Source organism: Carcharhinus amblyrhynchos, chromosome 19 (assembly GCF_965287045.1).
Source record: "Carcharhinus amblyrhynchos chromosome 19, sCarAmb.v2.hapA, whole genome shotgun sequence".
NCBI lineage: Eukaryota > Metazoa > Chordata > Chondrichthyes > Carcharhiniformes > Carcharhinidae > Carcharhinus > Carcharhinus amblyrhynchos.
In genome coordinates this window covers 29,220,434-29,244,318 of record NC_137342.1, presented here as the reverse complement: position 1 = coordinate 29,244,318, position 23,885 = coordinate 29,220,434, and the positions used below count along the sequence as shown (strand labels likewise).

The following is a 23,885-nucleotide window of genomic DNA, read 5'->3' as shown; positions in this document are numbered from 1 at the left end:
CTGCTCAAAAGAAGAGTTGAATTGGGGAAGGGCAGGTGTGGCTCAATAGATTTTCTTGGTGATGAAGAGAAAGGGGGAAATCAGCAGAGGTATTTGAACAGGACAAAACAGAGCAATCAATTTTCAGTAAAAATAATGAAATTCCTATGATTAAAAATACATTATTTATTAGTCAACATCATGCTTCAAGTTTGCAAATTGTTCCGCAAAATCCTCTATTTAAGCTTAGTTTTCAGACATAAGCAAGTAAAATTACTGAGCAAACAGCTACAAAAAAAGGCGCTAGGTGAAGCATGAATGTGATAATGGACTCAAAAAACACTTATGAAGCAACTTAACACCATGGCATTTATAATGAGACACACAAGTAGATGAAATCAGAGATGTGGCAAATGAATAAGTGTAACTGGTAACATTCCCCCGTGTTTAACTTATTTCTTTCTGTTGCTAAATTATTTATATACCACACGTTAGCAAGTGATCAGAACTGAATTGAGGTCTGATATATTGGGCAGCATGGTGATACACTGCCAGGGACCCAGGTTCAATTCTAGCCTCGGGTCACTGTCTGTGCACAGCTTTCACTTTCTCCCTGTGTCTGTGTCAGTTTCCTCCGGGTGCTGTGGTTTCCTCCCACAGTCCAAAGATGTGTGGGTCAGGTTGATTGGCCATGCTAAATTGACCCTAGTGTCAGGGGAATTAGCAGGGTAGATATGTAGAGTTAAGGGAATAGGGCCTGGGTGGTATTGTGGTCAGTACAGACTTGATGGGCCAAATAGCCTCCTTCTGTAGTGTAGGAATTCTGTGCTACGGAACTGCAGCACTTTTAATTATTATGAAATTATCACATCAGTCTTAAAAAATTCACAGAAGGTAATATAAACTTAGGAGTTGATTAGTTCATTTGACTAGCATGTGGTTCAGAATAATGCCAACAGTGCAAGTTTGATTCTTGTTCTGACTGGGTGTTAGCCTTGGGATCTTCTCCTCCAGTCCTGTGGAAGCAAATGCCAAACTACTGCCGGCAAAGACTATCAGGAAAAATATCTCCAGATGAAGCATCAGCAGACACTGAGCAAATGACTTGCCTTCAAGCACAGGCACCCCACAGAATCTATCAACACAATTTAAATTATATTCAATTGGTTATTTGGAATATCATGGGAGTGACTTTAAACTCTTTCTGGTGGGAACAGAGTGATAACGCTTCAAGGTTGCAGCAATTCACATAATGCTTCATTTCTGACATGTACAATATTTCGTTTTATAAATAAGAGATCTTGAGAAAATACATTTTTAAAGAATAACTCAAATTGCTATATTTTCATTTTGTTTAATATGTGTACATCAATTCTTGGATTTGCATGTTGGGCCTCAGAATTGCATGGACTGTTTATTCTCACACTTACACCAAGGCTGAAAGCTCGAACTCACTTCAGATCTGCTTTGTTGACCTTGCTAGGGTGCAAGGTGCATCTAATCTGCATGCAGTTAGCTTCATTTCTAACATTTTGTTTCATAAGTAAGTATTTAAAAAAAGCAAAATGCTAAAATCATAAAAGGTAAAATTTTATTCTGTTCATTTACTACTTGGGCAGCATACTTTTATCATTTTCCTTGGAGTTCTTGAATGATTATTTAATGCTTCTGCCTTTTTGCCATTGTGTGGTGGACAAAGCGCCTGGATGCAATTTTGAGGTACCAATGAGTGTGATGTGCATGTGACATGCTCTGCTCATTGGAATCTGCTAACCTGGTCTGCAGCTGTGGTATTACAAATTGTCCCTGACACAAAGATGAGCTTGTGTTTGCCATTTATTCTTTCATGGGATGTGGACTGCTGCATTCACATCTATTCCCAAGGTTTTACCCTATCAAAAGAAGCTGCTGCAGATCACCCCTGAAAAGGCTGGCTAGTTTAAAAAAAAAGTGTTGGGCATGAAAATTACTTTGGGCCTTACAAGTCCACAACCTCAGCCCGCAAGACTGTAGGGACAGTTCTCGTTAATGCAGAGCTAGAGCCCTGGAAAATCTGGAGACTTGGGCATTCCAGTGGGAGAGGTGGGTGCTGCTGATGCAGGTCAGAAATCCTGAGGCTGCCTCAACATAGAAATACCTTGGAGATGTCAATGAAATACAAAAATGATGAGGGACAAAGCTGGTGGGGTCCTCAAGAGTGAAAGGGAAACCTCAGTGCTGGATTATCTTTGTGATTGTGGCCTTTCATGTTTATGGACCTGCCAATGGATTATAGAAGCTCAAATTGCCACGAGTCCCGAGTAACACAAACTAAGCATGTGAAGGAGTGAAAGGATTGCATTTTTTGCCAACATCATGCACGCGCAGTTATATGCTGATGGGAGGCCAAGGTTAGTGGACACTTCATTTCTAGGGGACAATGTGCATTAGAGTTCATGTGCGGCTGCCATCTCTATAAGGGGTAGTGCGCACCAGGGCTAATTTGTGGTCATATGGGTTATTCTTTCTGTATTTTATCCTTTTTTCTTTTCCATGTTTTGTTATTAAACTTTCAGCACTGTGCTCAGTTTTTACTTTCATTTGTGTTTTGATAATTTCAAGTAATATAAATCCGAGAAATTAACTGGCTACTCAAATGTCAACTTAATTTTCAGACAATTAAACATAGGATAACTGGAGAGCTGATGCAGATTAATCAAAAATCTGCAAGTGCTTATTGCAAAATGCCACAGATTTACGTTCTGATCGCTGGTAAAACCACTGTGAGGAAGTTCATTACAGTCAGGTTTTTTCTGGTGTCTTCTGAAAATTATGTCATTCGTTTCTGTGTGTGTGGTATTAGTCATTGTCTTGAGTTAATATAGAAGCCATAGAATCATGACAGTGCAGAAGGGGGCCATTCAGCCCATCGAGTCTGCACTGACTCTCTGAAAGATCCTCTTACCCAGGCCCACCCTGCACAAATGTGATCCTGCACATTTACCACAGCTAATCCACCTATCCTACATGTCTTTGGATACTAAGAGGCAATTTAGCATGGTCAATTGAGCACACCTGCACATTTTTGGAGCGTGGGAAGAAACAGGAGCACCTGGAGAAAACCCACATGGACAAGGGGAGAATGTGCAAAATCCACACAATCACCCAAAGCCAGAATCAAACTTGGGTTCCTGCTGCTAATCACTGTACCACCAAGACAACTTGAGACACAATGGAATACGAGAACAATGCAAACTGAGGAAAGAAGAGAAAGGGAAAAACATAGTGGGGAAGCCAAAGAAAAGCATAGGGATGGAAGAAAATGAAGCAGCAATATGAACTGCAGAAAGAGAAGGGAGAGCTAATCACAATGTTTCTACTTGACTGTTTCTACATGTGATACACTGGAAGAAAGAGGTCTGCTGAGAAGTTGCTATGTTGCAGAACTTGAAGGTTCTATGTGTATGTGAGGAAAGGACTGTCTTGTTTGTGATTAAAGAAAGAAGGGAACTCAGCATGTTGAGTCAGTGATTCAAACCTGATGGAGATTTCTCAGAAAACCGTGTCGATGATGAAAACTGACAGAGAGCTCCCAGAAAACTGTGTTAGTGATGCAAAGAAATATGGGCGTTGCAAAATATTGGGTTAGTTTTACAAAGTGATGTGTGATGGTACAACTTCTCAGTACAGTGATACAAACTGACACTGGATCTCAGAAAACATTGAATCAGTGGAACAAAGTATCATGGGACTTCACAAAACATCACTGTGTTAGTCGAGCAGAATGATAGAGTATTAGGTTGGTGAGTTGGAACATCATGGGACACTGAATGTGGAATTTTACAAGAAAAATTCCACGTGCCCAGCTAGCATGAAAATGGGAGTTGCAGATCTGTGTTTTGGACAAGTTGTTACTCCCAATCTTATGCACTTAGTGATTGAAAGAAATGGACTAGACTATTTCCAGCGACTGGAGGCAGTGGGCAGAGCTTAATTCATCAGCCAGCTTGATCAAGCAGCAAAGGTGCAGACCTCTGTGGCTGCACATGCACAATTCCAACAGCAGAGACCTCACAGAGAGTGAAAAAGATGTCAGGTCTCTGCTGTTGCAGCCAGCCTCAACACAGACCCACACCGCCCCTTGTAATAGTGGGGCCCACAGCTGATTGCAAGCCCCACACCATCCAAGTATTTAGCTCCCGCTGTCCAGACCAATTGCACCCACCCCACTAATCGCCCTGCCCCAATAGCCTCCATCCCAACAGTGCCTGTCTCCTCCAGGCCGTCCTACCCCTGACACTGCCTGGTGGGTAATGCCAAACTGTCTGGTGGGCATTGCCAAGGTGCAAGGCTGACACTGCACATAGCACACCCCCTTGCCCTCAACCGCCCCAGTGGGCCCCAATGGCCCCTGGTTGTACTGGCGAGAGCAACATAACAGCTCCCCCTGTTCATGGGAGCAAGTGTTTTTCTCACCGGAGAGAGCCTCTCCTGGCCAGGCCATAAACGCAAGTCAACCCGGACAACTGAGCACCGGACTCACTAAACACATGCAAAATACTGTTTGATTACATTTAAATCATTTACTCAGTCTCTCGCCAGAAATTGCCAAGAGGCTGACCGTGCCAGAAATCTGGCTCCGGTAAGATCGCGAGAACTGAGAAATCGGGTGTGGTCATGATTTCTTGGTTCTTGCATGATTTTACTGGCTTGCTCCACCCATCAATGGGCAGGGCAAACCAGTAAAAATCATAGCCTGGGTTCATGACAGGATCTCACAGAATTGAGAGATGTTTTGGAGAGTGAATTATATCTGACTGACACCCATTACTTCAAGAAATATTTCAAATGCACAGGTTAGGCTGGCAGGGTCTGGCCTTGTTTGAGAAGCCATAGGGGTATAGGGGAAGACTGATCTTGGGGGAGGGGTCTTTCTCCGAATGGCAAAGGGACCTGCAAATAATGATCTCACCTCTTGCCCAATACCAGCCACACAGTTAAAACGGCTGCCCGATGCTTTCATTGCCCACAATAACATTTTATCTGGAGAAGATAGGTGGCAGAAAGACACACTGAATTTTACAAAACCCCTGCCTTTAAACCAGCTAGCTTGGGAGTGTAAAATCTAGTCCATAACATCTAATTGCACCAACATTTCAGGCAATGTATTCCAAATCACTATAACTAGCTGCACATTTTTTCCCTTCATGTCAACTCTGGTTCTTTTGATAAATACCTTAAATCTGTGTTCTTGGTTAAAACTCATCATACCCTATCAAAACTTTTCATGATTTTGAACACACCCATCAGACCACCTCTACTCTAAGAACAATCATCCTGGTTTTTACAATCTTTCCACGAAAATGAAGTCCATCATCCCTGATCTTCTTAGTCCCTTGGGAATGAGAGTGATTTGCTTCCACTCTGATTTGGTGGGTTCTAAGATGGTCCTTAAGTCCAATGTGCTACCTGCATACTCTGCCACATATGGGTCAAATGGTGTTTGAAGGGTTGGGTAAATGGGTTGCTTAGATTTTTGTGTGCTCCCTCTAACATCTTGACTTCACTGTTGCATATTTCCAATGAAGTTTTTCATTAGGCTCAGTGCCTTCCCAAATGACTCTTCTCCATTTTGGTTAGTCACAGACCAGGGTCTTCTAGGACTTGGGAGAGTTATTTGTCCTCTTCAGGGATGCTTTGAAGGCATCCCTGAAGTGTTTCTACTATCTTCCTTGGGGTTTCCTTCCTTGGTTGAGTTCAGAGTAGAGCAATTTCTTCAAGGGTCTGGTGTCAGGCATATCAATGATGAGTGGGACTTTACAGCCTCGCTTGTCCTGAAACCGTAAAATCCTGCCCGAGGTTCAATGGACATTTCCACTGTCTGCCTCTCGCTCGCTCAATTCCCATGGCGGGCAGAACAGTAAAATTCCAACCGATATGTCTGGTCCAGTGGAGTTGGTCTGGAGTGAATAGCACCTCGATGTGGGCAGGTTGGCTTGGGAGAGGACACTGCCTGATGGGCCATCTTTCTTGCCACCAGGTTTGAAAGATCTTGAGGCACCACTGGCAATACTTCTCAAGTGCCTTGAGATACTTGCTGAGGTGTTCAAATCTCCAAAACATATGGGAGCACAGAGATCAAAGTTGCCCAGTAAATCATGATTTTGTCTCAGATTTGAGATCATGGTTCTTAAATGTTCTTTGCCTCAGTTGGCTGAAGGCAGAGAAAACACATTGCAAATGACAATGAATTTTGTTGTCAATGTCTGCTTCTGTGGAGAGGAGACTGCCAAAATATGGTGAATGGTTCACATCTCTCAGGGTTTCACAGTTGATCTTAATTGATGGGGTGAGAGGGGATTTGCTGCTGGAGCTGGTATTCTGAGTGTGTAGTGAAGGGCTCATTTTCTTATATACTTTTAGAGAAGGAGTCGCCAATGGCCTGGAACCCATTTCTGAGTGAGCGTACACACAAGCATCATTTGCATACTGAAGATTTATGACACAGTCCAAAACTGTGCAGACTAGAAGGATTGGCTATGCTAAATTGCCCCTTTGTGTGTCAAGATTTGTGGGTTAGGGGGATTAGCAGGGTAAAGGCATGAGGTTATGGGGATAGGGCAGTGGTGGGCCTGGGTAAGATGTTCTGTCAGAGTGGCAGTACATAATCGATTGGCCGAATGACCTCCTTCTACACTATAGGAATTCTGTGACTTGGGATTGGAATGGTTTTAAATTGAAGGCAGTGAAGATTATCTTTATGTATAATTTGCTGGAGATGAGATGCAGTATTGTAGTGAGGAAAATGGAGAATGGAGTTGATGCAATGACATAGCACTGTTTGCCCCCAGTTTTCACTGAGATACAGTTTGAGGTGGTTCCCTTGCTTTGCATCTCATCATGGATAGTTGGAGGATGGTGACAAATTTCTGAAGGTAGCCAATTTGAGGAGGATACTCCATTAGCCTTCATAGTTGACAGAATCTAAAGGTTTTGTGGGGTTGAAAAAGGCCATGTACAGCAGGAATGATCATGTCTGTGGTGCCTCTCCTTAGGAAAAAACGGCACAAACTGTCTCCATTGCTTCATCAAAGAGCTCAATTGAGTTATAATCATAGAGTCATAGAGGTTTACAGCATGGAAACAGGCCCTTCGGCCCAACTTGTCCTGGCCACCCTTTTATTTTAAAAAACACCAAAGCTAATCCCAATCGCCCCCATTTGCCAATATCCCTCTATACCCATTGTACCCATGTAACTATCTAAATGCTTTTTAAAAGACAAAATTGTATCCACCTCTACTACCACCTCTGGCAGCTTATTCCAGACACTCACCATCCTCTGTGTGAAAAAAAATGCCCCTCTGGACACTTTTGTATCTCTCCTCTCTCACCTTAAACCTATGCCCTCTAGTTTTAGACTCCCCTACCTTTGGGAAAAGATATTGCCTATCTAGCTGATCCTAGCCCCTCATTATTGTATAGACCTCTATAAGATCACCCCTCAGTCTCCGAAGCTCCAAAGAAAAAAGTCCTAGTCTATCCACCCTCTCCTTAAAATTCAGTCCATCAAGTCTCGGTGACATCCTAGTAAATCTTTTCTGCACTCTTTCTAGTTTAATAATATCCTTTTTATAATAGCGGTGATCAGAATTGCACACAGTATTCCAAATGTGACCATACCAATATCTTGTTCAACTTCAACAAGATGTTCCAACTCCTGTACTCAATGTTCTGACTGATGAAACCAAACATGCCGAATGCCTTCATCACCACTCTGTCCACCTGTGACTCCACTTTTAAGAAGCTATGAACATGTACCCCTGGATCTCTTTGTTCTGTAACTCTCCCCAAAGCCCTAACATTAACTGAGTAAGTCCTGCCCTGGTTCAGTCTACCAAAATGCATCACCTTGCATTTGTCTAAATTAAACCCCATCTGCCATTCGTCAGCCCACTGGCCCAATAGATCAAGATCCTGTTGCAATTGGAGATAACTTTCTTCACTGTCCATTATGCCACCAATCTTGGTGTCATCTGCAAACTTTTGCCTCCTATATTCTCATCCAAATCATTAATATAAATTACAAGTAACAGCAGACCCAGCACTGATCTCTGAGGCACACCGCTGGTCACAGGCCTCCAGTTTGAAAAACAACTCTCTGCAACCACCTTCTGACTTTGGTCAAGAAGACAACTTTGTATCCATTTAGATACCTCACCCTGGATCCCATGAGATTTAACCTAATGCAACAATCAACCATGCGGTACCTTGTCAAAGGCCTTGCTAAAGTCCATGCAGACAACTTCAACTGCACTGCCCTCATCTATCTTCTTGGTTGCCCCTTCAAAAAACTCAATCAAATTTGTGAGACATGATTTTCCTCTCCCAAAGCCATGCTGACTGTCCCTAATCAGTCCTTGCGTCTCTAAATGCCTGTTAGTCAAACGCAATTTGCCTTTAAACAAATGTATTCTGGGTTTCATTTACATAATTCATATTTTCAAAGTGACAAGTTTGTGTCTTAAATTATTGGTCATAACTTCCTCAGAATGCCAATCAGTGATGGATTGTTATGCTGAAGTTAGAAGTGTTTTTATTTCTTCTAAATTTTTCAGTGTAACTGAGTGTAAAATTGGCAGACCATCTGAAATTAGTGACTTAAACACACTGTTGGGAGGTTCCCAGTGCAGCATAATTGTCCAGGGGAAGTTAGCTTTTCTGGACAACTGCTGGGTAAATCTTGCCGGGATTCTCCAGTGCACCTTTTTGGTAGCGCCCAAATCTGATGCTGGGGAGCCAGGAAGTTATGGGCCATTGTATCTGAAAGTTTCCTCATCACTGACATGAGGCTAACTGGCCAGCAGTTGCTGCGTTTGTTCCATTCCTATTTTTTGAACAGGGGTACGTATAACATTTGCAATCCTCCTGCACTCTGGCACCACCACCATATCTAAGGAGGTCAGGATGACTGTGGCCAGAGCCACTGCAATTTTCACTCTTGCTTTCTTCAGCAACTTAGAATGCATCCTCAATTGAATAGGGTGGCTCTTTACTTTGAGCATTGCCAACCACTGAAGGCCCTCTTTTTTATCTATCTTATCTAATCAATTCCTCTACCATCTCATTTACTGTGACATGGAAACATTTTCTGTTTTAGCAAAGTTAAATGATGGGTATGCAGTAGGATTCCAATTCAAAAAATGTAATTTTAATTTCGAATTGTTATTATGAAATTAAAAAAAGACCAATCAGAGAAGTATAATATTTGAATGTGGCGACTAGGGGATTCTCACAGTAACTTCATTAGTCTTAATGTAAGCCTACTTGTGGCACGAATAAATGAGCTTTAAACTTTATTTTTTAAATCTCAGAACCCATGGGGCATTTGATAATACATAGTATAGTTAAAAAATAAAACAATTTAAGAGGTTAAATTTATAAAATACAATGTTCAAATTAGCTTCTACTATTTAATTCTACAGTTATTGACTTTTGAACTATAGTCACTGTTATTTTTTGATGGCAACTAATTGTGTCAGTAAAATGTTTCACATAGGAAACCACAACTAGTACAACCATAAAACATGCTGAAATACAATTATGTGAAATGACATCTAATGTTTTAAGAATGATAATACGCATGCAGATTTACAAACCGTGTCTTTAGGGTGGCCCAATAGGAAGAAATATGGGGACCCATGCTTGTCACTTTTCATGCACATGGAGAGACTGGAAGGTACCATTCCTAAAGGAAGGGGAGGAACAGCCTAGGACCAATCATTAGAATTAACAGAACCAGTGACAGATATTAACATGACTGTTAGCACAAAGATATCTAGTAAGCTGTTTAGCATAGTAAAGTAGAAAATTTAAAATAGGAAAGAGTCAAGTTAAAACAAACTTCAAGATAATAAGACATGCAGGGAGTTAAATTATTAGTGAGACATTTAAACATAGATTATTTAGTCCTAGTTACTAGCTGTATTATTTTTAGCTATGTATAGTTGCAATTAGTAGTGCTCCTAATAAATCTCAATTGGCAATCAGCTACCAATTAACCGCTAACATCATAATAACATTTTAAATATTTCCTTCTTCAACTTTTTCTTGAACCAATGTTTTGAAGCATGTTGATCCATGCCTTGGTACAGGAAGAAAAAAACTGGTTTACACGTAAACAGTTTTTTTTGGCTGCAACAGGGGGCAATACATTGTCAGTTATACTAGGTGAGCAGATTGATGGAGCTTGCAATTACGTTTTTACAGCAAAAGTCAACCAGAACACAACATACATTTAAGTTTCCAATTTAAGCCTTATAAGCTACAATTCTGTTTTTGCTTGATTGGTAGCTAGTTGCCAATAAAACACTTTGAAATAGTACTGAAATAGGGCTGTTAAAATACAGTTATTAGCTATGTGAAAAGTGAGCTGGTCTAGAATTTGAAACCCACCATACTCAGGCACTTGACCTGTCCCCCGTTTAAGAAGGAGGCGCACTCTTCTCCCGCCAGATTTGATCAGCTCTATTGCTCTCGCATGGGTCATTTCTCTTGTGTTTTCTCCATTGATTTCAATGATTTGATCCCCAACCTGTTGAGAACAAAAATAAAAATCAGCTGAAGATGCAATGAAGCACGAATCTATTGCTATCAGTAAATTGTCGGTAAGATTCCTGTCAGTGAAATGCAAATCCTAACCTTATTTTGTGAGGATTTTTAAATAGCTGAAGTTTAATTGGTGCCATTATTAGGATGCCGGTTAGGATTGCTAACCCTTCGAAGATTTTTCTGGTGTCAATGATAAACAATATTGTTTTGAATGCTGACAGATAAACATAGTCCAATCTGTCTATCAAAATTAGTTAAATACCTATGTTAAGACATTAACTTAATTAAAGTTACTTTTAAACTACAGTTTATTTGGAAGTTAATATATGCAGATTGACAGATATAATTATGATCAGGTTCTGATAAAATACCATCAGCTTGAATCATTAATGCTGTTTCTGTCTTCATTGAAGCTGCAAAGCCGGCTAAGCATTTTCATTAGATTCCATGCATCTGAAATATTTTTCTTAAAATCAGGTTACCGTTGTTTTATATCTTTACTTGGAGGACATTGTGAAGTTTTGGAAAGATTTTTTGGCTGGTTCACCTTCCAAACCCACGACCTCCACTGCCTAGAACGACTGGTGCAGCAGATGCATGGAGACGTCACCACTTGCAAGTTCCCCTCTGAGTCACTATCATGATGTGGAACCATATCACCATTCTTCACTGCTGCTGGATCTAATTCCTGGAGCTTCCTTCCTAACAGCACTGCGGGTGTTCCTACACCACATCATCTGCAGCAGTTCAAGAGGGTAGCTCACGACCGCATTCTCAGGTGTAATTAGGGATGTAAATTATTGTTGGCCTAACCCGTGGTGGCAAGGAGTAAAGCAAAAACAGTCTGATGACCTATGACGTGAATGTTCCTTCCCCGGTCTTGCATTTCCATAGTGCCTTTCACAACCTCAGGTCATCTAAAAGCACTTTTAGCCAATAAATACTTCTGAAGTGTGGTCATTATTGCAATACAGGAATCATGGCAGTCTTTTACAAGGACTTGTAATGATGTGATACTTGTGGGAATGATTGTTCACACTATCTTGTTATCCTGGGTTGCCTGTGGCATCAGTACATGCCAAGTTAAAACAACTTTCCAATAAAAATGTATGTATTTTTAAAGTTGCCCACCACAGGGATGTTCTGTCAGATGATGGACTGATGTATGTGTAAAATTCAGTTCTCCCTGTCTCCGACTGTCTGCAAGATGTTAATTTGGTTACTTATGTTTATTGCAATAAGGATTATAGGAGTTTGTGTGATGGCAATATAACCTTGGAGCTTAAGAAGATAATATAACCATGATATCAGAATATTGGAAGAGATGGAGAAGCGCTAAATGCATTTTGTTGGCTCCTTATTATTCTAATATTGTATCAGAGCACACTAAACTGGATTGAGAAGCATAATATCTCATTAAAGACCTGATTCTCTATTGTTACAACTGCATTTGATTTTACTCTAATGTTTAAAGTAACAAGATGAATTAGAAAAGTAATGTGATACTGACCAGCTACTTTTTAAAAAAAATGTTGATGGATAAATATTGCCCAGGACACCAGGGTGATCACCCCTGCTCTTCCTTGAAGTAATTTGATGGGATCTGAAATATTCACCTAAAAGGGCAGATGCGGCCAGAGTTTAACCTCTCATCCAAAAAGAAAACAGCACCTCTGACAGTGTGACACTGCATCGGTACTGTTACAGCCTAAATTGTGTGCTCAAGTCTCTAGAGTGGAACTTCGACCAACAATGTTCTGACTTGGAGGTGAGAATGCTATCAACTGAGCCACCACTGCAGACTCAATATGGCCAAAGTGGCTCACTTGTGATTATTTTGGGATAACCTGCAAGGCATTCAGCTGAACTGTGTTTATATTCTAAATCTTGTTATCAATTTTCTCTCTGGTTATTGATCTGTAACAAGCATTAAAAGAATTGCATTATCAGATTTACTGTGGTGGTAATTCTTCAGCAAAGAGAAATAGCTGCCAGTAATAAAGTTAAGATGTTACTCAGGATAACTTATTTGATTTACATAATATTGCTGAGAAACTGTCTCTGGAGTGGAGCATGCTGAACAAATCTAATTTACACATACTGCCTAGTATGACTCCAGCATGGTATTTACTGGCTGTACTGACATAAGTAACTTTATGTGTCTAGTGAACTATTTCTTATCCTGTAGTCCATCTCAACTTGGAGAAAAGGGACAGGATTTGACCTAGTAGACAAACAGTTTTTGGTTCAATCAAAGTAAATTAAAATGATGTAAATGACAGAATTGAATCTGTTATCTTAGTACATCTTCTTCTGCGGGAGTGATACTTCGGCTTAATGGTAACATTGCTGCTTCTAACTCAGAATAGGCAGAGTCCAAACTCTACTTCAAATTGAGAGTGGATCTGGATTGACAACCAGTGAGATATTTGAATGCAGTAGGTGTGGATGTGGATATCAGCGTCCTCCTCATCATATGTGTGAGGAGGTCCTTTTGCCTATTGGACTAACAGCCCAGTAGGATACCAACAGCCTTAGATGAATCATTCACATCATGATGGTTAATCAGCTATCAAATTGTGACGACACTGTGTTATTGATATATTTATGTTTCTGGAGAATGTTTTAAAGCTAATTTATTTTCCTACAGGTAGCCAGTATGTCTGGAGGGAATGCAACTCAGATGCTAGGGAAGTAGGATAATTACTCATTTATTTAGGAGAAGGCTAATAGACTGTTGTTTATAAATGGGCTTTTTTGCTTAAAGGAATGAAAGCTGGGGTTTTTGTTTGGGTATACAAGGTCATGTGATAATCCGGCTAATGGAGGAGCAGGGAGGGGAACAGTTTTCTGTTTCAGTTGCTGGCTGGGGCTGTTTAAAGACAGAAGTCTTGTATTGATGCTATCTTTGTTTATATGCCCAGCTTCAAGTTAATTAACCTTAACGAATTTGCAATTTTCCATACCAAGAATTCTTATGATCTCTGAAATAAATTGGTAATTCAGTTTAACTTTTTGCCGGACTGTGGCCTATGTGACCTCATGCCTATGAAGGAGTCTGAATGAGTCAAATAATAGAAAAGAGTTTCTTTTTTGTTGCCAGTTTTTCCTTCTTCCTGTATCTGAAGGTATTGTATTCATTGTTGGGTTATGGTTCCTTATCCAGCAACTATTACTCATGTGTGACCCTGGATGCCAGATGTTGGTAGTATATTCAACAGTTGGGGCAATCCTGTCCTCACTTCAATGCTATCCTCAGCACATCTGCAGAGGGACACTTTAAATAGAGTTTGTTGAAATTTCATCAGGAGTAGCAAGCCTGGCTAATTTTGCTCTCCAATTCTCATTTGTGTACAACTGTACTGACTTTACTTACAGTCTACTGAGATAGGGAACCTCAGCATAAACTGAATACTGAAAATTGAATGTTATTGTTTTTATTTATTTACAGGAGTCTCTGACTAGGCTGTCATTTATTGCCCATCCCTAACTGCCTTTTTGAGCCGCTGCAGTTCCTGAGAGGTAGATTCACCCTCAATGCTGTTTGGGAAGGAGTTCCTGGATTTTGAGCCAACGACAGTGAAGGAAGGGCGATATATTTCCAAGTCAGGATGGTGAGTGATTGGAAGGGAAGCTCCAGCTGGTGCTCCCAGGTACCTGCTGCTCTTATCCTTCTTGATGGCAGTGGTTGTGGTTTTATAAGGTGCTGCCTAAGGACCTTGGTGAGCTCCTTCACCACATCTTGTGGATGATACATCCTGTTGCCTGTTTGTCAGTGATGGAAGGATTGAATGTTTGTAGTAATCAAGCAGGTTGTTTTGTTTTGGATGGTGTTGGACTTCTTGAGTGTTGTTGGAGCTGCACTCATCCAGGCAAATGGAGAGTATTCCATTGCACTCCAGGACAGTGCTTTGCAGGTGGTGGACAGGCTTTGGAGAATCAGGAGGTGAGTTACCTGCCGCAGGATTTCTAGCTTTTGACCTGCTCTTGTAGCCATGGTATTTATATTACTACTTCAATTCAGTTTCTGGCCAACGGTAAACCCTAAGATTACCCACAGGCAAAGTGCTGCAGGTGCTGTAAATCTGAAATAAAAACAAATATGCTGAAAACATTCAGCAGATCAGGCAACATCTAAGGAGAGAGAAACAGTGGCTGGAACTTTCTGGCTGTTGACACCATTGGGAACTTTTTGGCTGTTGACACCATTGGGAACTTCTAGTCTCATTTATGGTGCATCCCCATTGCAGGTCACCCAGTGGCATGGGGTGGAATCAGTGGAAATCCTATTGACAATGGCAGGACCAGAAAATCCTGCTGCTGGCCTCTTGCCATGAGAATGATGCCATGGCAGGCCAAAGATTTCTGCCCAGAGTTTATGGCCAAAATTTTCCGGCCATTCACACCTGCTGCTGGTGCCAGAAGGGATGGAAAATTTGGCTGGCATGGACGGCCACAGAACTCTGCCCTATATTTCCGATCGAGGACCTTTCATTCGAACTGAGAAAAGTTATAAACGTAATAGGTTTTAAGCCAGCAAAGGTGGGGAGGGAGCAAAAGTGGGGAGGGTGAAACAAGGACAAAAGAGAAGGCCTGTAAAAGAATGTAAAATAATTATATGACAAAGAGTTGACGGTGCAAGGCCAAAGAGTGTTGTAATGGAATAAGTAAAGAAACAAATTTGGAAATTAAACAGCATTTTCGATAGCCCAGGAAAAGATACAATGAGAAAGTATGAAAGCAGGCAGAAGGCAGGATTAATAATACAGCCTGCAACAAATCACTTAAATAGGATGATGATGGCAATATATCAGATGGTGATGACACGCACAAAGATTAATGTTGTACACAGGCAAAACTACTGAAAGTGATGCTAGATTGCTCATACCAATGCTTTTTTCGCATGTCTTTTGCTCAAGCTAATCGTTCTTTCCAAAATGTATAATCAATTAATTGACTTTTCATCTTTTCAGCCTGGGATACACCATAAGAAAGTGTGTGTTTTTACCTAATCACGTTTTCATTCTTCACTTTTTTTTGTTCTCTTTTTCCTGTTCAAACGCTATCTTGTTTTCTTCCTTCTCTTTTGTTTTCCTTTACTCATCTTTCAATTACTTGTTTTTTTTTATTATCTAATCTCTCTCTCTCATCTTTTTCCTCCTCACTTTTATTCTCTCAAAAGCAAAAATGATTCTGAAAAAGCACAGAACAGGGAATCTTAAAAAAGGGAATTTTAAAGAGTTGCCTCTGATTCACCAAGTAGTTTATAAATACCTGCAATTCAGCCCAATCAGCTTAAAGGCATAGTCCAGCTGCTTAACTGCACTTCAACCGTGAGACTAGCCAAGAGCAAAATTGAAAATCAAGTAGCATATATTAAAAAACATCTTGTGTACAACACATTTCGAACAGTCACACTTTGTTATTGATGCAAAATGATCTTATACACTAAGAAACATAGACAGTCACATAACGCTGGCATTTTCTGATCTGGATCCTGAAATTCATAGGCATAATCCAATGTGGAAACTTCCAATTGTTGACAATGTGCATTATGGTATGAAAATAATCAAAAGAGTGAAGGAATAAAGATAGACTGACACTTTGTTCAATTGATCAGAAACTGCTATAAGATGGAGGGAAGAAATAATAGGAGGTTGCAGTAAGATTTCAGTGTTTGGCATGATAGGAGTATGTCAAAGTTTATCACTGCCTGCAAATAATTAAAGTGACAGGCAGATCATTGAGAATGATGCTTGAATACAGGACTGGGAAAGGAGAAGAATGTAGTTTTCAGACATAAACAATATGTTATGTGGAAGTGGTAATGTGCGAAGATTCTTTGAATCACATATTATTAAATAACATAACAACAGATTATGGGAAGAGAACAATTTATTGGAAGAATTCAACAACAATGTTACCAGAGATAATGGGCAGGATTCTCTGGCCCCCCAGTTGCATATTTCTCAAGGCGGGAGCTGGCACGTCATTTGCTGGTGGCGGGATCTTCTGCTCCTGCCACTGTCAATGGCATTTCCCATTGAAGCCACCAAATGCTGTTGGAAAATCTGTGATCTTATGGAAAAGGCAGGATAATGGGGATGAAAAATAATCAGTCATGATTGAATGGCGGAGCAGACTTGATGGGCTGAGTGGCCTAATTCTGCTCCTATGTCTTACAGTCTTAGGGATGCACCGTTGGTGGGACCAGAAGATTCTACTAGCGTGAACAGTTGGAGAATTTGAGCCAGTGTAAACTTTGCTTAGTGGAATTTGATCTAGGACATCTGGAGTTCAACTTCCAGGTTAGCTATATTCTGTCTTTAAGAACTGCTATTTATAGTCAATTTTTTTTTCTACAAGCATACCAGGTGGTGTCTTTTATAACTAAGAATCACAACCATTCTGCATGCTTAATGTCCAATATAGCTTAACAGCAACAATTTGACTTTCAGCATCAGTTAAGAAAAATAAAAGAAAACAATTTTGTATGAAGCCTTGCTATAAATAATGCAAAGGAAAATCCATTAGCTATACAAATGTAAGAATTCAATTTAAAAAATTGAGTTTTTCGACATATTGACCCAAATTGTGCAGTCAGATATGAACAAAAGGCACCAACCATTCATTACACTTAACATTTTGTTCACAGATTGTCAATTGGATTGTGCACTAGAACCTGCAGGGTTTGGAAATCTAAATCTATGTGGCATCCTTTAAGGGCAATTGGGACTTTTATAAAAAGGGCAAAAAACTGTATCTTCTTAACCAATCAGATTGAAGAATTCTTAATGAAATTTGCTATGTCAGAACCAGAAAGTGTGAGAATTTGAATCCAAATCATATATAGAAAGTAAAATAAAGGGAGAGAAAGAAAGAGGCAATTAGAAAAGAGATAATTGAAATCTGAAGGGCGGGTGCAGAACTCCCACCCACCTGACGAAGAACCAGCTGATTCTGAAAGCTAGTGGTGTTTGCTACAAATAAACCTGCTGGACTTTAACCTGGTGTTGTGAGACTTCTTACTCTCCTTGTCAGAGACCAGCATCAGTCCTTTGTTTGTGAACCCAGACACTTCTGTCAATCCCCCTGATAACAGTCAAAACAATTTAACTCATTCTGTTGCAACAGAAATAAGTCAAAAGCACCTCATTTGGAAGTTGAATGGATAATATCTTCAATTAGCACTAGTAGGGGTGGAGGGCATGGCAGTGGGATTCCCTTCTTAATAAAATCTGCAAGGCAGTTTGGCCATCACATCAGCATTAGCTGCTGACTGATGTCACAATTCATCCACCCCACTTGCTTCTGATGTACACATGGCACAGCTCTACTAGTATTCATGCAGTCAGGGAGAAGAATTGTGACTGACCTTTTAGAGTTCAGGCTTCTGTAACATTTGGTACAGGTGTATTTTCGAGTTGAAGTTTATGATTCATATAGTTACTTTGTTTCTAGGTACTCTAATCTTGTTTGAACAAGCTACTTTGCAAAGTTTGTGTTGTAAGTTTGCAGTCACTTCACAGATATATCATTATAATGTGGATACTGATTTAGATTATAACGTTAGTCCTCTGCAAATATAATTCTTGCAATATCAATTATACATAGTCTTCATAAAAGTCCTTGGATGATGACTGACACTTAAAACACTGACTAACCCAAATGGCTCAGTTGGTAAATACACCACTGTGTATGATTCTGAACTATAGCAATCTATTAACTCCTATGACTAATTGTAGTCTGTGTAAATTATCTAATCTTAATGTATCAGCATGAAGATTTCTATTATTTTCCTTGGTATTCACAGGGAAGGGAGTGAAGAAATCAAGTTACCTAGTAAGTATTGCTAACATTGTCAAGTTTGACATCACACTTGCACTGGCTGCTGCATCAGTGATGATATAAGCAAAATAGCAGCCATCTAACTGTAAGATAGGAAATGCTGTGCTTTTTATTTCCACCTTTCAGTCCATATAGCAGATCTCATGTCAACAGTGGCACTCAAAAATTATGCCTACGAGCAATGGCAAACTCTTGGTTGACCTTATATCTTCTGAAAGCCTCTTCTGTAAAATTTACATGACAGTGAATATACAAGCCAAGATGTTTTGATTGCTACAGCAGAAGTGATTGGGGTAACTGAATCAAATAAATTGTTGGTTTACCCTCATTCTCCCATTTCTGATCGCTGGGCCATCTTCTGCCAAACGCAGCACGAATAGATCCATTTTATACTCTCGGCCTCCACGAATACTAAATCCAAATCCTTTGGCACCTTTCTCCAGATCAACCGTAAAGTAATCAAAATCCTATATGTAAACATAAAGGAAGAATAAACGATATACAAGTCCCACTTTTCTCAGATTTTACTAACCCAACACATGTTAACAGTATTCAGCTTAAGTTAAAACATCTAAACTCAAACCAGAAGATTGAATTCCTGACATTTTTGAAAAAGTATCAGTGCAGGGATAATATTTAGTCAAACAATAGGATAACTCAGTATGAATATTGTTAGAGTCCTACTGTGCACCCACCATTAATAAGGTCTTTAATTTTTGCTTGGATCAATCTAAATGATCAGTAAATTGCTAATGATCAGTAAGCTGTTATTCCTTGCAAGGACATAATAATGCTGAATAAAAATTATATCTCCTTTTCCCAATAAATGTTACGTGAGGAATTTAAGTTGGACCGAAGGGCCTGTTTCCATGCTGTAAACTATGACTATAACCTATGTCATAACTCTCAGAATAACTGCATTAAAGCAGAACTGCCAACCAAGTATCATGCTCTGTTGTCTTATTTACATCTTTCAGTAGATGTAGCAGATTTCATGTCAGGAGTGATAATTCATGAAGTAAGTGTATGGCAGGTATAATTACAGGTCACTTACACATCATAAATTAAACTTAAAATATTCCTGCATATACTTCCTACTTGACTTTTTGAAATGTGGGTGATGAACAGTCTTTGATTTTAATATTTTGCACTGGTTAATCATGCAAGTAGTACAGGATAATGAGTGCAGTGAAATTCCTAAATCATATCTGACAAACTAAATGTTTCATTAATGTTGAAAATTTGCTGGATCATCTTGGCAGCATTCTACAAAGCAGAATTTTCCAACCAGATATTAAAGTCATAGGCTTTAATTTTTAGTATTTACATATATCACTTTCAGGCTAATTTTAAATAAATTTGAACTGTTTTCTCCCCAAACTAGTACAACTAGAAATACAATCTAATGAACTGGGCACAATACTTCAGCTGATGTCTAACCACTAATTTTTAAACGGTTAGCTTAACTTCCTTGATGTTATGCTTTATGTCTCTACGTAAAATCAAGGATTTAGTATGCTGTTTAAATAGCATTATCAATTTATACCTCCACCTTCAAAGCTTTGTGTATATGAGTGTACAAATAACCCTGTTCCTGTTCTACCTTTTAACACTGTATCACCTTGTTTATAATTTTCATTCCAAAAAGAAAATTCACTAAACTGCATGACATTTCATCTGCCATTTCCTCAATCTGTTGATGCTTTCCTGAAGTCTGCTCGTATCTTCCTCACTATTCTACATTTTTAAGTGCTCATAATTTTTACATTATGCCTCCTATACTCAAATTTAGGTGATTAACATATACTTTATATTCTACAATAACATTAAATACATCTTACAAGTTATGCTGTACTGTGGCTTCCAGATCCCTAATGTACTCTTGAATATTGTTAATGCATTCACTGATGAAAATTATGGACAATGAGTCAAGATGTTTGAAGTTTCCTACCTGTGGTTGTCTATAATCAGACACTGCATACTGTCTATTGTCAGGTGCCTGTTGCCTGTAATCTATTAGAGGTGGCTGTCTGTAGTCCAGAGGTGGTGGCTGTCGGTAATCTGATGCTGGAGGTTGCCTATACTCTGAAAAAGGTGGTTGCCTAATGTCTGGTTTGACATCCTGTCTTGCTTTCACTTCTGATCTGTAACTAGATAAAAATACTTTAAATACTATCATTAACACAGTCTATCTTGAGAAGCTTTTAGAAGAAAATTTGATTCAATTGGTTACATTAATAATTAAATCTGAAGATAAAAGCAAATAAAAATAACAGTAATGAATTGCAGAGCAAAGGCCTGTAAGCAAGTCACCCATTTCACCCCTTGGCATGGGAATAATTCAGGGAATTTGAAGACTGTGTTAGTGCTATCAAAGCAATTTACTAAATATCTTTTTTTATAAATGCATTTCTAATATTAAAAGGAATTCTATTCCACTCCATGTGCTCTGCCCAATGGCAGGTTCTTGGCTCATTGTTTGCTGATGTTTCATCTTGAGCTGTTTTCATGGCAGTCTTTGTCGTGATGCTTTATCATTGCCTTTCGCTCTCGGGGCGGGGCAAGGAAGCCGGTCCCAAGTTTACCCCAGCTGGAGTGAGAATCAAACCCACGCTGTTGGTACTATTCTGAATCACACACAAGCCATCTAACCAACTGAATTAACCAGCCCAAGGAGTACCACACATAATATTGTAAGGATATATTTAATTCAGACAAGAAATTGTTATTCTGACATGGCTTTTGTCCAAGCTGAGACAGGAAAGAAAATAAATACATGATTATATCAACCAGGTTACTATATAAACATGATACTAATTTTTATAATGGGTAAGGCTTTATCCATAACACATACCATACCAGAGGAATCTCTAACCTTCAGGCAAAACAGCAGGGTTGACTTAATTTCAAAAAAGGTGCTAATGTCCCTTCCTGGAGCTGCATAAAGCTTCTTTGCATTCCAAAGAAGAATTTTGGCTCGCAGGGGATGCTGTGCCTCCAAGTGACTCCTAATATCCAATGTGGGATTAATGACCTGCCGTTACCTGCTCCAAGACACATTGGCTTTCAACCAGGGGTTTTGTTAGTCAACATGAAACCACACTGTCACATGACCAAGACTTGAGCTGTCTGGATTCCGTTCATTAATAAGCTGTTGAATCCTAATCAGCCACTTTTTGACATCTGAAGAGAACAGTAACTCCAGGCAAACACTGTCTACCATCTTACTATTGAATAGGCAGCATCAGAAAGAGTCTGCCCTCACCAAATTGTGAGTAATACAACCTGTTTGAATCTGAAAGACCTAACTGGATTGATTCTTCCACCACCATAGCCCTTTATTATGAGTAGCAATGGGAGCAGAGGATGAGCTTTAAGTTTGGTGACTGACTGCTGTATGCAAAGCTTTGTGTCTCAGTCTTCTGAGGAAAACAAGTGTACTGTTGCTGACAATTTAAGATATGGAATGGTGAAAGAATAGTGCAAAATTGCACATTTTAACTATTCACCAATTTTTCTTTTACTCTGAACCATATCAACAATGGAAAGCTGAAGTTGAAATGTGGACACAGGTTACTTTCATGCCCCAAAAGAAGCAAGGTATGGCATTAACATTACCATCCAAAAGTACGAGAAGGAGTAAGATTGACTGATGTGTCAAGAGTATGGGGCATGATTTTCCCAGCCGGCTGTGCTATACAGGAAATGTCAACAGGAGGGCTGTAAGGAGTTTTGTGACTGGCGCCCAGCCGATTGCTGGGCCATTTTTTTAATGGCATAATCAGTCTCACACCAGGAAACAGCGTGTGGCTGACTACAATATGGAAACTGACATTAGCAAACCCGGCATAGCGTCGTCTGGGCTCACCAATGTTTTCCACCCTGCCAGCAGAGGTTCCCATGAGTGGGGATTAAAGCTGGTTCTCATCAATGGGGACCAAGTGTGATGGCCTTGCTAGTGGGGACAGAAGCCTTTGAAGCCGTACCCCCAAAGAGGCAGGGGGTGCCCGTGGGCAGTGCCAGCCTGCCACTAACTGGGCAGTGCCAAGGGGGCAGAACCTGAGGGGGGACTTCTTGGGGCAGGAGGAGACCAGGGACGGGTCGATTGTAGGGCGGGGGGGAATAGCTGTGCACTTTCCACAGCAATTGGTGGGGGAGGGTGTCACGATTGGGGCTGGCCAAGGGTGGGAGGGGTGATTGTGGCTGGCCATTATGCATCATTGATGGGACGGGGCTGGCTATCGGGAGGCCGGCTATCCGGGAAGCCATCAGGAGGCCAGTGATCAGGTTAGGAAGGGGAGCGTTGCGGGCAGTATGCATGTGTTGATCTCCCAGCGCGCAGTGGTCCACTCAGTATGCAGATTCCGACCTCTTGAGTGGGATTAGGACCCTTCCCCCAAGTGCCACCACCACTGCTACCACCACCACTGCAAACCCACCAATCCCATCTCCAAATTACTAGTGTGAATCCTCCTGCGGACTCCACGCTGCACAGAGTGCCGAAAATTCAACTGACTTAGTGCACCCAAAAGACGGATGGGGAAATCTCCCACTTTCCCACTTTTCGTTTGGGAAAATCACCCTTGGTATTTTTCCTGAGTTCTGACTTATTAAAACCAGTTAAAGGTGGACCCTGCAATGTGCTACTGGTAGAACACATAAGGAGAAGCTAACTGCAACTTTCATCATGCATGTTGATGATTTCCTGTGGGGAGGCTCTTCTGAATTTAAGCAAGGGATATTTGAGAAGATAAACAAGGAATTCAAGTAAGAAGTCAGGTTTCAGGGACCTTTACATACATAGGTTTAATCATGAAGCAAAACAACTTAGGAGTGACGCTGAATCAACAGTCTCACCTAGAAAATGTTAATCATATCCCCATAGCTCAGGTTGGATCCTATGATGTCACTGTGCCTTTAAGAAATGTATTTTTAATCATGGTCCCAGCAGTTTGTAAGCATGCCTTTTTTGTTATTGGCACCGTGAGGTCTGTAGTGGCATCTTTTATTACCACTTAAATGGTTTAAATGGGGTTTCATTTGTTTTTAATCTGAACCTAACGCTGCCTCTGGGAAACAAAGAACATAGAAACATAGAACAGTACAGCACAGTACAGGCCGTTTGGCCTTCGATGTTGTGCTGAGCTATATCCAAACCCAAGATCAAGTTCTCCCACTCCCTATCATTCTGGTGTGCTCCATGTGCCTATCCAATAACTGCTTGAAATTTGCTAAAGTGTCTGACTCCACTATCACAGCAGGCAGTGCATTCCACAGCCCAACCAGTCTCTGGGTGAAGAATCTCCCTCAGACATCCCTCCTATATCTCCCACCGTGAACCTTAAAATTATGCCCCCTAGTACAGCTACATCCACCCAAGGAAATAGTCTCTGCATGTCCACTCTCTCTATTCCCCTCATCATCTTATAAACCTCCATTCAGTTGCCTCTCATCCTCCCCAGCTCCCTCA

General features: G+C 40.4%; 1 protein-coding gene across 17 annotated transcripts in view; it reads right to left on the bottom strand.

Annotated features, from left to right (window-relative positions):
* Window positions 1–23,885, bottom strand: part of magi2a (membrane associated guanylate kinase, WW and PDZ domain containing 2a) — a 720,803-nt gene that overhangs the window by 6,168 nt on the left and 690,750 nt on the right. For 13 of the 17 annotated variants that reach the window (XM_080207418.1, XM_080207419.1, XM_080207422.1 and 10 more), the window contains 3 exons: window positions 20,367–20,565; window positions 18,739–18,882; window positions 10,412–10,550 (listed from right to left, as the gene is read on the bottom strand). In XM_080207418.1, the coding sequence (XP_080063544.1) occupies window positions 10,412–10,550; window positions 18,739–18,882; window positions 20,367–20,565 (482 nt within the window). Of the gene's footprint in view, window positions 1–9,615; window positions 9,705–10,411; window positions 10,551–18,738; window positions 18,883–20,366; window positions 20,566–23,885 lie in introns of all 17 variants that reach the window. The other 4 variants (XM_080207433.1, XM_080207434.1, XM_080207435.1 and 1 more) reach the window with 2 other exon arrangements.